At 40.8% G+C, this 15,678-nt stretch overlaps 1 protein-coding gene and 1 pseudogene across 4 annotated transcripts in view; both read right to left on the bottom strand.

The window, feature by feature from the left end:
• Positions 1-5,355, bottom strand: part of myocd (myocardin) — a 97,010-nt gene extending 91,655 nt beyond the window's left edge. For 2 of the 4 annotated variants that reach the window (XM_089121732.1, XM_089121735.1), the window contains exon 1: positions 5,070-5,355. In XM_089121732.1, coding sequence (XP_088977858.1) covers positions 5,070-5,124 — 55 coding nt within the window. In that variant the 5' untranslated portion in view covers positions 5,125-5,355. The remainder of the gene's footprint in view (positions 1-5,069) is intronic. The other 2 variants (XM_089121731.1, XM_089121734.1) reach the window with 1 other exon arrangement.
• A 6,516-nt stretch (positions 5,356-11,871) lies between these two features.
• LOC148971016 (18S ribosomal RNA) lies at positions 11,872-12,779 on the bottom strand (annotated as a pseudogene; the record flags this gene model as incomplete).
• Positions 12,780-15,678: the final 2,899 nt, after the last annotated feature.

Here is a 15,678-nt window from a genome sequence, read left to right as displayed (position 1 = left end):
TTACTGATGTTAAACACCGATCGGTCAGTGCAGCGCCGCTTCAAGTCCAACACACAACACAGTCTTCATGAATGCGTCTTTGAATCATTCACTCAAGCGATTCATAGAAAGCACTGATTAATTCAGGAATGAAACAAAGTAATCGTCATTAAGAGTGAGTCATTGAATCATTCACTCAATTGATGTTTGACTAGGAAAGCACGTCGATTCTGTTTTCGCCTCATATGGAACTATTGTCTTTGGCGGAGCAAAAATAGACAGAGTAAATGGCAATACTGTGTGTAAAAATGTAAGTTTGTTTATTGAAATGTTATAAAAGCAATATCACACTCGCAATCACAGCTGTGTTGATATTCAGAAGATATCATTCTTGCTCGTGTGATATTGCTGAAATACGTTCCCGAAACATAAGCTCGGGTTGTGTGGACGTGCAACAGTTCGGGCAGTTGTCAGTGTTCATTCCATCATCCATTCGTTTGTCCATTTATCATCGCAATCATAATTGTGCCGTCGACACACAAGAATGCCGACTGACTGATGGTGTGTGTGTGTGTGTGTGTGAGATCATGCTTCAGCGATCTGTACATCTGCTTTAGTTTAGGTCACACAACCTGTACTTCTGTATCGGCTGCCAGCAACTGTCATGGACTGCAAGTATGTGGACAAACAAGAGCAATCTAATGATGTTGAGCTCTGGCACACACTGCAGCTCTCTCTCTCTCTCTCTCTCTCGCACCGAGACCATCAGTGCCAACACAACTCAATCTGGAGCGATCGAGATCAAACTCCTCATGCATCTCAGGAACAGGTGAGTTCGTAAACGTGCCGTCTGGCAGCCGAGAGCGCTCTCGCAGGGCAAGAGAAAGCATGATCGCCCTCAATAAGAATTATCACAGCTTACAGACAAACGGCATCACAAAACCCTCACAATCAGAACCAGATGAGTGAGTCAACGGCGTAAAAATAGCCGCACACTTGTCTTCAAGGCACATACCTGCAAAAACAGCGTGTACCCTGTATAATTTGTCCAAATGAGAGCAATTACGTATTAATTATGCAATTGCACAACACATGCTACGCTAGAATATAGTGCAAACCCCAGCGAACGGATCGTTCTGGCAAGTTTCTCTCAAAGTTATAAACAAGCGTTCTTCCAGTGGCATCAACAGAGCTAGCGATGCACCATACGCCAGTATCGGCCGATATGTGTTCATTTTTAATCTTATCGTTATCGGCCTGATGAGAAAACTCGTCCGATAAATTAAAGCCGATAAAAACTTGTATTATTCCCGTCAGCCAAGACGCTTCAGATGCGCACGGTTCAACGTGATGGGTTGAATGGCCAGCCCGTTCTCATCCTTTAGCGTCACATAACAAAACGCCGCTATACTACGCACATGGCACACTTTAACGTTAATATTCACACGAACACAAGGCGTCATAAATCCTTTCGCGTAATATGAGACTACCCTACCCTACCCCACACCTTACCCTAACCATCACAGCGCGTGCTATATTAACGATAACGGGTGCCATGTGCGTACACTGTAAAAAATATTTTCAGGATTTGTTATCACAACATATTTTCTTTTGTCAAATCAACTATAATAATTGATTTAGTTTGGATAACTTATTATTTTGAGTTTCTGATGGTAAATTAATCTCCTTCATTGTATTAACTCACTTTTTCCAGTTCAATCAACTTAAAATTTTAAGGCAACCAGGTTACTTACTTTTTTAAGTTAAACCATCAATTTTTTTTTACAGAGTAGTAATCACAACATTTTTTCATTTCTCAAATCAACTTAAACAATTTATTTAGTTCAGATAACATATAATTTTGAGTTTCTGATGGTTAAATTAATCTCCTTCATTGTATTAACTCACTTTTTCCAGTTCAATCAACTTAAAATTTTAAGGGAACCAGGTTACTTACTGTTTTAAGTTAAATCATGAATATTTTTTTACAGTGTTTTGTCATATAGCGTTCTATATGACGCTAAAGGATGAGAATGCGTTGGAATTGCTTGAAATATGAGTGGAATCACTCGGAAAAGGAAAACCAGGCTCTAAAAATAAATTTAAATTTATCGGCCAATATATCGGATATCAGCTTTCAGATATGAAGAATTATCGGTATCGGGCGAAATGTTCATATCGCTGCACCTAAACAGAACTTTAATAATCATCAGCACAGAAAGATGGAGCGTTTAAAACGAATCTTAGTTGGATCGAGTGTTTTTTAATTGTCAGAACATTCAGAGAACACTCGCAAGTAATGTTTAAAGAACGATTCAGTGGAATGTTCCTGTTCACTTAACCAAAAATAAACTATAAAACAAACAAAACTGGATGTTTTGAGCGTTCAGAAATAACGATTTCATAATTTAATGGGAATGTTAGCAAAACCTTTTTAGAGCATATTTTCCTAACTCAAGGCTGCTGTAACTCCATTAAACAGAGATGTCATGTTAACTGCTCTGTCTGTAAATAGCAGACTGTAATCTTGACACGACACAGGCATCTGTGACACACACACTCACACACACACACTCTGTGCTCAGGGCATCAAACCTGCTTTAATAATATATAATATATATACTGTATATATATATATATATCACCTTTGTTCCCAATCACATATTCCAGAATCAACAAATTCGCTGTCATTGGAAAGTTAAACACGAAACTCATCCTGTGAAAACTGATTTGACATCAGTCGTTGGCGTTGCGCTTCCATGGAAAAGGTCATTTAAAACATTTCAGCAGCCCACTTTTTTTTTTTTACATCTACTTCAAATTGGAACTTTTTTTTTGTTTTTTTAAACAATATAAGAGTCAAAAAAAATATTTTCTAAACTTTGTAATGCACAAAATGATTTGGGCCGATATGAAAACCGATAATTTGTTAATAATATTTATATTATATCATGATATCATTTATTTATCATATCATAATATTTATATATTCATCTAAATGTAGATGCGCTAACATTCTATCACTGCAAAGATGTTTAAACTTCTCTCTTTACCACACACACACACACACACACACACACACACATACAGAGAGATCTTAACAGGATTCAGAAGCTGCTCTTTAACCGTCTGTCATCTTCTGTTCCTTTTGCCGACGGCATGACAAACTATTTATCAAAGTCATATCTCAGACATGAGGCGTTTAATCCAGTAATCCAGCGCTGAACTTAGAAATCACACAATTCCACAATGGAAGCGGTTCACATCTGATTCTGGTGATTCTAGCGGTTCTAAATCTGAAATTTTGAACTAAAATACTAAAGTTGTAAAAAAAAAAAAAAAATCTTTGAAAAATCCTATTTTATAATGTGCAATTTTTATAATTTTTTATATTTTACAATTTTTTATATTTTATAATGTCAATTTATTATGATTTGCGTTTTTTTTTTTTTCATTCAAATGCAGGGTGCAATTTGAGTCAGACTAATAAACTCAATAGGAAAACAAGATCCATTTTCTTTGCCATTTTTCTTGTATTAAACTAATTTACCTTTGATACTTTATGTCTTTATCTTTAGTCACTTATAAGTTAAAAACTTAAAAAGGGAATAACTTTCTACCTAATGATCTTTGACCCCTATATCAAAGCACTTAAAAATAAACTGTTTACATTTATTTTACTCATACACAACATTTACCAATTAACACTTTAAACATTTATATTTAAGTTTATTGTTCACATAAAAAGTATTTCAATATGACAGTATTAGTGGGCACATATATCTGTAGAAACTCTCTGGAAAGATAATAAAAGAGTTTGCTAAACCTGCTTTTGCCTCAACGCCCTGAGAAGGCAGCATGAACCACACACACACACACACACACACACACACACACACACACACACACACACACACTATACAGAGCAAGTTCTTCAATCTGTGTATGCTAATCATATTCAAAACATTGATCATCTCTCCAGAACCGTGAGTTTACACAGGTTACACGTCTGTAATCCACTGAATGACAGCGTTTAAGGGTTTGACCTCAGACGTGACATTTAAATAGTCCAAACGCTTATGTAATCTGTACACGAGCCGAACACCGGGAACACAGCCTATCAGAACAGCTCAATCACACACACACATGGACACAGAACAAGCATCTGAGTGTGTGCCGCTCTCACACACACACACGTATCCCATCATGTCCCCTGAGCTAAGGCTCATTTCCCCTCGTGAAGGAAGAGCTCAATTTGTCCTGAACTTCCAGCGCTGAAGGCCATTAGTGCGTGAGTCTCCAAACGCTGTGAACCTCGAGCATTAACAACAGAAGCAAAGAGGATCTTCACATATCCTGACATCAGTTATTCAGTAACGTGTTGATCAGAAAGGTGGCAGTATTGTTCACTGTAACACTGAAGCCTTCACTGATGGCAATAGATCGCAGACAGAGGAAAAGAGTAATAACCAATACTAGTAAACAAAGCAGGTGAGATGCAAGAAAAAGCACAATTTAGGAGTTTATAACAGAAGAATGTTTTTTCCTCAGTGTCTTTGACTTGTTTGACTTCTTAAAATCAACATACATTTCCTTGAGTTCACATGTAATGACTTTTTATGGAAAAATGATCAAATTTAAGTGAGTTTATGCTTAAAACAAACACACATAAAACAATATTCAATGGGTTCAGAAAAATAAACTTCATTCGAAGTGAAAACAAAACCAAATTTCTTACACATTTTCTTGTTTTAAGCACAAACTTTTTTTTTTTTTTTTTTTTTACTTAAGTAGTTCTCTTTCTCCAGTTAATTTATCTCGGTTAAGGAACGTTTAGAGTTGTACTGGAAACCAAGATTAAGAAAATCAGTTTTCCACACATTAGTCAGGTCGAACTCCTGTATCGAAACACTTTAGGCTTTACAAGCGTTTACAACAACCAATAGCAACAAAGTTAGTTTGGTTAATTAAAAAATAGCTGTAAAAGCCTAAATATGTGTCTTCGTATTACAGTAAAGTTTTCAAGTAGACCTCAAACTCTATGACATCTTTTCATATGGTTAATAAATGACTCTATAAACGAATCTCACCTGATTTAAACTTGCTGCGAATCAGAACGGAGTGTTCAGAGCCCAGAAGAGTCATTGTGCTTCCAGTGTCAGAGCATCAAGCGTTCACTCAGCTCTCACACACACTCTCAGCTCTCACACACACTCTGCTCTTACACACGCATGACGTGCGTCTACTGAGCTCCGGCTCGCGCTGAACTGACTCTCTGACCATGAGAGAGAAACTGAGAAGAGACAAGAGCTGGGAGGATCTTAAAGCAGAGAAGACTGAGACACTCCTACTGAGGCACACACACACACACACACACACACACACACACACACATACACACACACACACTCACACATACTCATTTACTCACACTCACACACACACGCACACACACACACACCAACACAGTCTCATGAAGATGCGTATCTATACCACGAGTGTCATTTCTCGTGGCATTTATACGCCAAAAGTGTTTTTTTCGTGTATATGGTACGCACTAAAAAACCCTGGGTTAGGTTTAGGGGGGAGGGGGGTGGGGAGTTCGTGCGTATTATACGCAAAAAAGTGCGTATCATATGTACGCGAAAATCGCGTGCCAAATACACGCAAAAACTGTTTTTGGCGTATAAATGCCACGAGAAATGACATTCGTGCCATAGACACGAACTTTCATGAGATCGGGCTGCACACACACACAAACATACTCATTTACTCACACACACACACACACACATACTCTCTCACACAGGTGCATAACTCATTAGCATAATCCCCACCTCTGGTCCTGATTGGCTGAGCAGTGTCTCATAGCTCCGCCCTCAAACACTGTAGTGTATCTGAGACTGGGAGAGTTCGGCTCGTGTTGTTCGTGTCGAGGAGTCGCTGTTTTCTGAGACTGATACGGCGAAACCCACGCCATCGCCACTGTTCGTATCACTGAGATCAGGAGCTGAGATTCAGATATGATAATGAACGTTCTGACCAATCAGAGCAGAGCGGCTCTCAGAGAGGCGGGGCTTAGAGAGACTGAATTTTCGATGGAAGCGTTTCAGACACTGAGAGGAAAGAGCTGAAGCTGCAGTGGAGATTATGAAGAGATACAGTCACATTTACAAGAAACAGTCACATTTTGAGTCAAGAAATAGTCACATTTTGAGATTCACAATCATGAGAAATAAAGTCACAATAAATAATAAGACACTTTGCGAATAAGTTAACAACTAATGATTATCACAACGGAAATTAATCAATCAAAAATGTAACTAATCTGAACTTAAGCTGGACTGAGATCATTTTCTGTTCTGCCGAAACAAACTTTGTTGCATTATTCTCTGGAAATCTATTTGTATCGGTGTTTTGAAAAGTGCTACAAAAAAATGAAGGCGACTTGACTTGACTTGAAGTGAACTTTAAAGATGCAATTGTGAGAAATAAAGTCACAATTTAAAGTGTGTGATTTAAAGTAACATGCAACGCATAAAATCACCATTGGGTGAAATCTTCACTAATGCAAAAAATGTTATTAATTTAGTTCATTTACTGGAGAAATGTCATCGTCCAGCTCAGCTCAGTGCTCATATAATGCTGACTGTCAATGCAGGAGATCAATAATGTTGCTGGATATGACATTAAATGTCCCCAACTAAGAGTCAGAAGAGTCGAGACAGAAACACAGAGTCCAGGATCTTCCAGACGGTTCCAAGTACTTTAGCAAAGCGAAGGGCTTAAACTCGCTAATGGCACCGAGACCCGTCGGCTCGCTCTGCCACGCGCTCCAATATACAACTCGGGTCAAATATTTACATTAGGACATCTTGAGCTGTGAACGGCTGTTGTGCTGCGGGAGTGTGTGGCCGCACACGTTTCCCCGTGACTGGAGTCTGGAGCTTTAATTAGCAGGTGAAAGTGCTTAAAGGCCAGAGTTTGACAGTGAACACTGAGCATCCCTGAGACATTCCTGCGAGGGTCACTGAGCCCCGTCCTAATCCCTCCCTGTAATTGGGCCGAAGTCTGAAGCCGTGACATCTTACATCTGAGTGTGTGTGACACGTCTGAAACACGCCTGTGCGCTCATGATATGTGTCTGTATACAGTAACACGGCCCGACACACACACACATGTTCTTTAACAGGTTATCCATCTTCAGCGCTCGCGGATCCAGCGTTTAAAAGCATACTGGATTCATCAGAGTCATTATCTTTCAGCGTGTGTTTATTGGCGTCCTGAATGCAGAAAAATCACAAAACATTCCACACGGGGTCTATTATAAATGATGTCTTAGTTTTTGTATAATTTAATGTGTTTAGATGTCAGTAATATCATTCATCAGTTTCCAGCGAAAACATTTCTACATTTTGAATGAATGCATAATTTTCCTCGGGTTCTTTTCGGGGTTTAACTCAACAACTCTTGTAGCAAAATCAAATTCAAATTAAAGTGAAGCTTTTCCTCAGCACTTGCAATTGCACACTGTCTACGGCGCTGTTGTGTCATCTGTTATTCATGTCGTCTCACTGCTGCTTTACTAACGCCAGCAATTGTCTTATTTTGAGACGTTATGAAACACTTTAAAACAATGCATTCAGATGATAATGATTTAATCAGTTCAGTCCCAAGTGGTTTCTGCAGGAGTTCTGTCTGAGCTGAGGGAATCAGACAGAATATAGATAGATAGATAGATAGATAGATAGATAGATAGATAGATAGATAGATAGATAGATAGATAGATAGATAGATAGATAGATAGATAGATAGATAGATAGATAGATAGATAGATAGATAGATAGATAGATAGATAGATAGATAGATAGATAGATAGATAGATAGATAGCTTTGAAGCGCTGAGTTGAGAAGATTTGAAGCTGTTATAGCTACAAAGAGTGGCCAACTCCATATTAAACCCTACGATGTCATTAAAGTTCATGTACATGTAAAGGGAGACGTCCTGGAACTTTTGGCAATCTAGTGTATACACACACAGGTAAAGCCTCGCAGAACAGCAGATCATATGCCTCGCGTCGTAGGAAAACCTTGTTTGGGTTTTGACTTCTATTATGATCCTCGTCAGAATTCACATATTAATATAGTCTAACTCTGCTTCATATGATTGATTGGTTTATCAGCCCAAATCAGACGTTATCAGAGCTTTCTCACGCATTGTTTTTTCTTTTAAATAAAGTCTGAGTCTATAAAGGCCACACTGAGAGTTTCATTCGACGCCGGTCAGGAGAAGGAAAACCCAAATCAGAAGAGACGAGAGCAGGCGCCGGGCCAAAGCCACACGAGAAACAGAAGATATGAGGAACGTTTGTGCTGTCGTGAGCCAGAGATCCGAGTCCAAGCGGCAACAGACAATAATCCTGGAATCCAAAACACTGAGGCTGGGACGCCCGTTCTCGACCCGGACTGGGTTCTGTCGAGCTTCTCTGAGAGGCTGAAGGAGGACAGCGGAGGAAAACAACATACGGTAAATACTGAGATCAATAATAATCTTAATTTGGTGAGATGGTAGTTTGCAGTCTTGCAAGTGCTTCGAATGTAAAGCAAAAATATAAATGAACAAACAACAATGATTTTTCTGATTCACAAACAAATGACTCTTATGAACCAGTTCATTTCAGTGAATCAGAACTCTGCAGTGTAATAATGATTCCCCAAATGAATGAATCTTATGAGATGGTTCTTTTAAAGAAGTTACCCGTTTTGACCGGTTTGCAGTTTATTGTACAGCATTAGCACAGTAAGAATATCACTCATTTCGTTTAGAACTGAAATAAACCCACGCAAATCAGAACAGAATTAGAAATCACACACACACAACTGAATCGAATCAGGACATCTGTACTGATATATGAATGCCCTGAATGACACACACAAACACACAGCACACCTTTATATTAGACAGTCCATTTCATATAATATTTGTTGCCTGCAAAACCTGACGCACACATTACAACTCAACTCTAAATAGAAATACATCTCGCTCAGTAAACTGCTTTCAACAACAACAACAACAATCTACATCAAAAACTTGCTTTTTCTCTCTGGAAGAACAACATTGCTTGTTTTCCGTCAGATAAATAGAGATCTGTTTTCATAGATTTAGATTTATGATTGGAAAGAAAGCGTTGTATATGTTTGGTCAGACCTGTGAACATGTAACACGCGTGTTTAGTCTGAAGACTACTGTATGTGTGGAGGAATGTGTCGGGTCAGTGTCGCCTGGGTCTCAGTGTTCCCGAACACACGCTACATCTGTGACATCTTGATTTTGTGCATGTTATGAAGATGTTGACCAGCGTCAGGAGGAACCTTTGAATTCCTCTGTTTATGGCGGACATTAACTTCACATTCATCTGCGCAACTCTGGTTTAATCTGGTTCCTTCTTCTCCTTTAAGCACTCAATGCAGGAACACCACGCCAAGGCATTCAAGTGTTTCGCAACTGAATAGTGTTTGAGGTGTGATTATATCTGTGTGTGTCGGGTCCTCAGGGACCTGCTGTGTGTCAGTGATGTCACGTCTGCAGTGTATCTCCTGATCTTCAGTGAGTTACTTCATCCACGTTTAAAGGGGGGGTTGACTGTGATTTCACTTTTTTCATTTTAAATAGTGTGTAATGTTGCTGTTGGTGCATGAACAGTATCTGCAAAGTTGCAGCGCTGAAAGTTCAGTGTAAACAGAGATATCGTCTTTTAAAAATCAGGAATCTCATCAGTCGGCTGTGACGAGCAGGACGAGGGACGTGAGAGCAGCGCGAGAGGACGGCGTGAGGCCGGTGGCGTGAGTGCTAATGAAAGACAAGAGATGTACCGACCGGTCTCGTATCTCTCACAGAGGAGCGGGAGCATAAACGGCCGGTCGAGAGAGAAACAGGCCTGATTTTCTGTTGTGTGTGGACATTAGGGATGGGTATCGTTAAGGTTTTATCGGTATTACTACTCTTACCGATACCGCTTATCGATCCGGTACTTTAACGGTATTCTTATCGGTTCTTTTTGGTGTTTTTTTTTTTTTTTTTTTTTTTTAAGAATTAAGAACATAATTAAACTTTATATTTTGAAATTTAAAATATAAAAAGCAAAACGAAGAAAAATATATTTTTGTTACGCAGCAATGTGCAGGCTTTTTTTGTTTATACAAAAAGGACACATAAGAAAAAAAAACAAGTACAAACACAAGAATACAATTAATCAAAGGTACAAATTATATACAAAGTGCTTTAATTTCAGGAAGGTCTACTAACATATCTTGTCAGGTAATTGTTTCTGTATGAAAAGAAACCTATTAATCAAATATAAAATAGCACTGTAGTTTATCATAGATAGAATAATGCTTATTAAATCTAAAGTTACTCATTCAAAAGCTGTGAGTGATTTTCTCTGCCTTTTGTTTGATTTGCATTAATGGCTGAATCGTCAGCAGGTTTAGGCTATTAGACTGCTGCCCCTTTAAGACCGAGTGCAGATAATGGGGACTGATGCACCATCATTTTCTCCCTATTATTTACGTCCGTTTAAGACATAATTGTGTTTAAGTGAATAAACTGTGTTTAAGTGAATCTCAGAGCTGGTCATTTTGACATTTGTATGTATATTTGATAGTTAAGGACGCACAAAGCCCAAGTATATAGGTTACTTTTCTTGTCTCGTCCGTTTCGGAGCGTGCACCGCCTTGTGAACAGCGTCTCTTGCGCAGGTTTTTGTGTTTTTAATAGCTATTTTCTTGATCTTGCAACAGTAGAAGACAGCACTTTGCAACAATCGCCGATCGTGCTGATTCTGACGGTTACGTTTGGGTTTTAGGAAGAACTGACAGCGCTCCGCAGTGCTGTGAAGTAAAGGAAGTTAAGCTGGACAGATCATTTCGTTTTTTAACGGTTTTATCTCAAATATCTTCTTTTTATAATCTTTGGAAGCCGAAATACAAAATATATTAGAATAATACCCCAGATCTAAAGTGTAACCACGTTGGATGTTTAGTTTTGTCCTCATTGTCACTCATTAAGCAGGGCTGTCGTGTTGCGCGTGCTTTGGCTTTGCGTGAGAGATCGCTCTCTCTCTTCTCTCTTCTCTCTCTCTTCTGAACTGCGAATTGCAAATTTGCATCACAGACATATGGTTTAATTAAAATATAGTTTATATCTAGAAATGGCTGGTGATATAAACATGTTCGAGATAACGTCTTTATAGGAATAATAAATAGTAGCCCAACTTGCGTGTATTTACTTAATTTCTTCAGTACCGACAGCAGAACCGGTAACGTCCGAGCTTATCGATACAGCGGTCTTTCAAAATTCAGTACCGGGGCCCGTTTAATACCGGGTTTCGGTACCCATCCCTAGTGGACATCAGTCGTTAATGTCATCAATCGAGGGGCTGCTGGCTTATACTTTCGTTATGTATTTGTTCATTTTACTCTTGAAATGTTTCAACGTTCGCCGGTTCCCGTCTCCTTCTTCCCACAACAACAAACCCCGTTAACATTACATTGGCGAACTCATTAGTGAATTACTCCTCATTTGTATTTCTTTCTACATGGGGAATTACAGCATGATACCTGTTCAGTCAGACGAAACTAGGATGGGCAACTTCCCTAACTAGTTAGCATGCCGGAGTCTCGTTCGTTATCGGAAAAAACCAGACAAAACGCTCCACCAACTAAGAACGGCCATGCACCACCACCCACAGAATCGAGAAAGAGCTATCAATCTGTCAATCCTTTCCGTGTCCGAGCTTTCCCGTGTTGAGTCACATTAAGCCGCAGGCTCCACTCCTGGTGGTGCCCTTCCGTCAATTCCTTAAAGTTTCAGCTTTGCAACCATACTCCCCCTGGAACCCAAAGACTGCCCGGCGGGTCATGGGAATAACGCTGCCGGATCGCGGGTCGGCATCGTTTACGGTCGGAACTACGACGGTATCTGATCGTCTTCGAACCTCCGACTTTCGTTCTTGATTAACGAAAACATTCTTGGCAAATGCTTTCGCTCTCGTCCGTCTTGCGCCGGTCCAATAATTTCACCTCTAGCGGCGCAATACGAATGCCCCCGGCCGTCCCTCTCAATCATGGCCCCGGGTTCCAGAAACCCACAAAATAGAACCGGAGTCCTGTTCCATTATTCCTAGCTGCGGTATTCAGCGGCGACGTGCGGCCTGCTTTGAACACTCTAATTTTTTCAAAGTAAACACTTCGGGCCCCGAGGACCGGACACCCAGTTAAGGGCATCCGGGGGGCGCCGTGAGGCAGGGGTCCGGGACAGGCGGTGGCTCGGCCCGCTCCCGAGATCCAACTATGAGCTTTTTAACTGCAGAAACTTCAGTATACGCTATTGGAGCTGGAATTACCGCGGCTGCTGGCACCAGACTTGCCCTCCAATGGGTCCTCGCCCATGGGTTTAGGATACGCTCATTCCAATTATAGGGCCTCGTAAGAGACCTGTATTGGTATTGTTATTTCCGACCTCTCCATGTCGGAAATGGGTAATTTGCGCGCCTGCTGCCTTCCTTGGATGTGGTAGCCGTTTCTCAGGCTCCCTCTCCGGTATCGAACCCTGATTCCCCGTTACCCGTGGTCACCATGGTAGGCGCCGAATGTACCATCGAAAGTTGATAGGGCAGACATTCGAATGAGTCAGAGCCGGAGCCGCACCCGGATGGGTTTTGGATCTGATAAATGCACGCGTCCCCGCTAGGATGGTTCACATCTCAACACAAACGTCCGTGTGCTCGTCTGATTCAGAGATTTCGTCCAGGAGAAATTGCCATCGTTGAAATTCTCTGCAGCAGACGGACTCTACCTATGTCTGTATAGTAGGCCGTGGCGGCAACAGCAGTCCGCCCTGCTCGACCCAGTCCGGGCTCCTCGACCGACAGGCAGCCGCCTCCTGCTCCTCCATCAGCCTCAGCTGCTCTTCACTATACTGCAGCTCGTAAAGATAGCCACGAACATCGGATTCGAGCAGCAGAACTTCAAAATCCTCTTCTTCCATATCATGTTTAGTTTCTTCCGTCATTGTCATACTTCCTATCTCCACAGTGCTTAGCTTCAAAAAAACAAGATGGCAGATATTGATTCAGCATCTGCAACTGAAGTCCCACACCCTGGAATAATAATGAGCTAATGTTTGTAGTCTCTAAACATTTTAATGAAATGTGACTTCCTGCTGATTATGATGCAAAGTGACAATTTTTACATCATAATAAGCAGGAAGTACACAATTTAAATCCTTATTTCTCCCATCTCAGGGGAAATTCAAGGAATAAGCCATGACCATTCAAAAATATGACTGGGTTTCTAAAGATACAAAGCTTAATGCAAATGGGTGAAGAAGTGTCCCTTTAAATAGTAAAGTAGTGTAGCTTTTACAAATGCAATTGGGGAAGGATGAATTATATATTATATATGGAATATTATATAGGTCTTAATTCCATCTACAACATGTTTGAAAGTTGTTGAAAGTGACTATCATAATGATGTTCTATGAGCACAAAAAAACTTTATATGACTTACAAACACACACACGCACACACACACACATTATATATATATGTATATAACTTTGAAAGAGGACGCCACTTCATAACCCAACGTAAACCAGTCTGTTTATCTCGTCTTATGATCCTGTAGATGACTGTAGGTGTATCCTGTAGTAATACACCATGTTTTCCATGGGGATTGTAATAAACGTTCACCACGGTTCAAACGGTCTCCACTCGATCAACTCACACACCAGCTGTCCTGAAACGCTTAACCCACAGTAACCCAACCCTTGGGTCAATACACCTTGCAAACACACTTCTAAGATATATCCTGTTTCTCTCTTTATGACCTCTGTGACCTTTGACCTTTACTCTCCCATCATCTCGTCCACACGGCAGCACTGCATCAAAAGGGATTGTGTTTTGAATAGTGCAAATATTAGTCTGCTCCGTGTCTTGGATCAACTCGAACACCTCCAAACGGCCCAGGCTGAAACATGCTGTCAAGCGGATCATTTTTCCACAAGACGAGGAAAGACCAAGGCTTTATTTGTGTTGGTCCAGGCCAGTTCCCACAGTGTCACATACCATAAAGCTCCTGCGCTCCTGTGACGGAGATGAAGCACACGGAGACCCGGTCAGAGAACAACTGGGATCTAAACCTCGGAGAACACGTCAGCGGGACGAGTCTTCAGGACACATGTCTTCTGTGTTCACAGCAAACACACTCTTATCTCCATGCCAGAGACACTGATGACTTCCAGAAGTTATGAAGGAAATGACGTCGCTATCATCGCTCTGACTGGCTGATTCGCTACATTACATCTTCAGTATTTCTGCAGCGATAGCTGATCCAGTCAGAACCGTCTAGCTTTCTTTTCACATTAAAAACCTGAATAAACATGCCAAGGCATATGTTTGCTTTTAACACCCATGAGAAAATGGGCTCTGATAATACATCTGAAAAAGCAAAGGGATATGCCACTCTGTTCGACAGAAGAACTATCAGCTGTAGTCTTGTGTTTATGATCATGTTGGCTTCACAAAGACACACTTTTACTATATAAACCTGCATTAATGCTGTCTCTATACTGTTAGAGGATGGATGGATGGATGGATGGATGGATGGATGGATGGAGAGATGATCGATGGATGAAGAGATGGATGGATAGATAGAGAGGATGGAGAGATGGATGGATGGATGGAGAGATGGATGGATAGATGGAGAGGATGGAGAGATGGATGGATGGATGGAGAGATGGATGGATAGATGGAGAGGATGGAGAGATGGATGGATAGATGGAGAGGATGGAGAGATGGATGGATGGATGGAGAAATGGATGAATAGATGGATGGAGAGATGGATGATGGATGGAGAGATGGGTGGATAGAGAGATGGATGGATAGAGAGATGGATGATGGAGAAATGGATGGATAGATGTATGGAGAGATGATGGATGAATGGAGAGACAGACAGACAGACAGACAGACAGATAGATAGATAGATAGATAGATAGATAGATAGATAGATAGATAGATAGATAGATAGATAGATAGATAGATAGATAGATAGATAGATAGAGGGTTTATTCTGAGCATTGCTGGCTCTTAAAGCTCCACTTAACTCCATTCTTCAGGTTTACAGTTCAGCTGATCTCACTTTCTTTCAAAGCTCTTCCACGAAGAAACACTGAGGCGAGTAAAGCTGTAGATCTAAACATTATTGTTAGCGCTGAGGTGATGTGGTCAGGCCGACACACCAGGCTCAGGAGGAAGATGTTTGATCACTGTGTCATAAACAACTGCTGTAGGAGAGCATTAAACACGTCAAAACAGGGACTTTATTTATTTTAGAGGACCTTTCATTCCCTTCTGTTTTCTACTCTCCTAGAACAGGTTCTCCTGATTATTCTCCTCATATTCTCCATTGTTGCGGCTCCTCTCTTCCCAGTCTGTCAGTAACGCTCTGTTTACTTCCTGTCTCTATGAAGCCCCTCCTCCTGAAAAGCACACTGTGCTCTGATTGGTCGGCTGGAGCAGTGTGTTGTGATTGGTCGAGCGCTTCGAGTGTGTTTGGGAAATGCTCCGCCCCTTACCATAACCGCCAGTTTGACACACTACTAATTAACTCAACCAGGCCCCGCCCCTTTATTCTGCGCAT

The sequence above is a fragment of the Pimephales promelas genome, chromosome 17 (genome assembly GCF_988280905.1).
Source record: "Pimephales promelas chromosome 17, fPimPro1.hap1.1, whole genome shotgun sequence".
Taxonomy (NCBI): Eukaryota; Metazoa; Chordata; class Actinopteri; order Cypriniformes; family Leuciscidae; genus Pimephales; species Pimephales promelas.
Note: the sequence above shows the minus strand (reverse complement) of the source record. Positions and strands in the feature narration are given on the sequence as shown.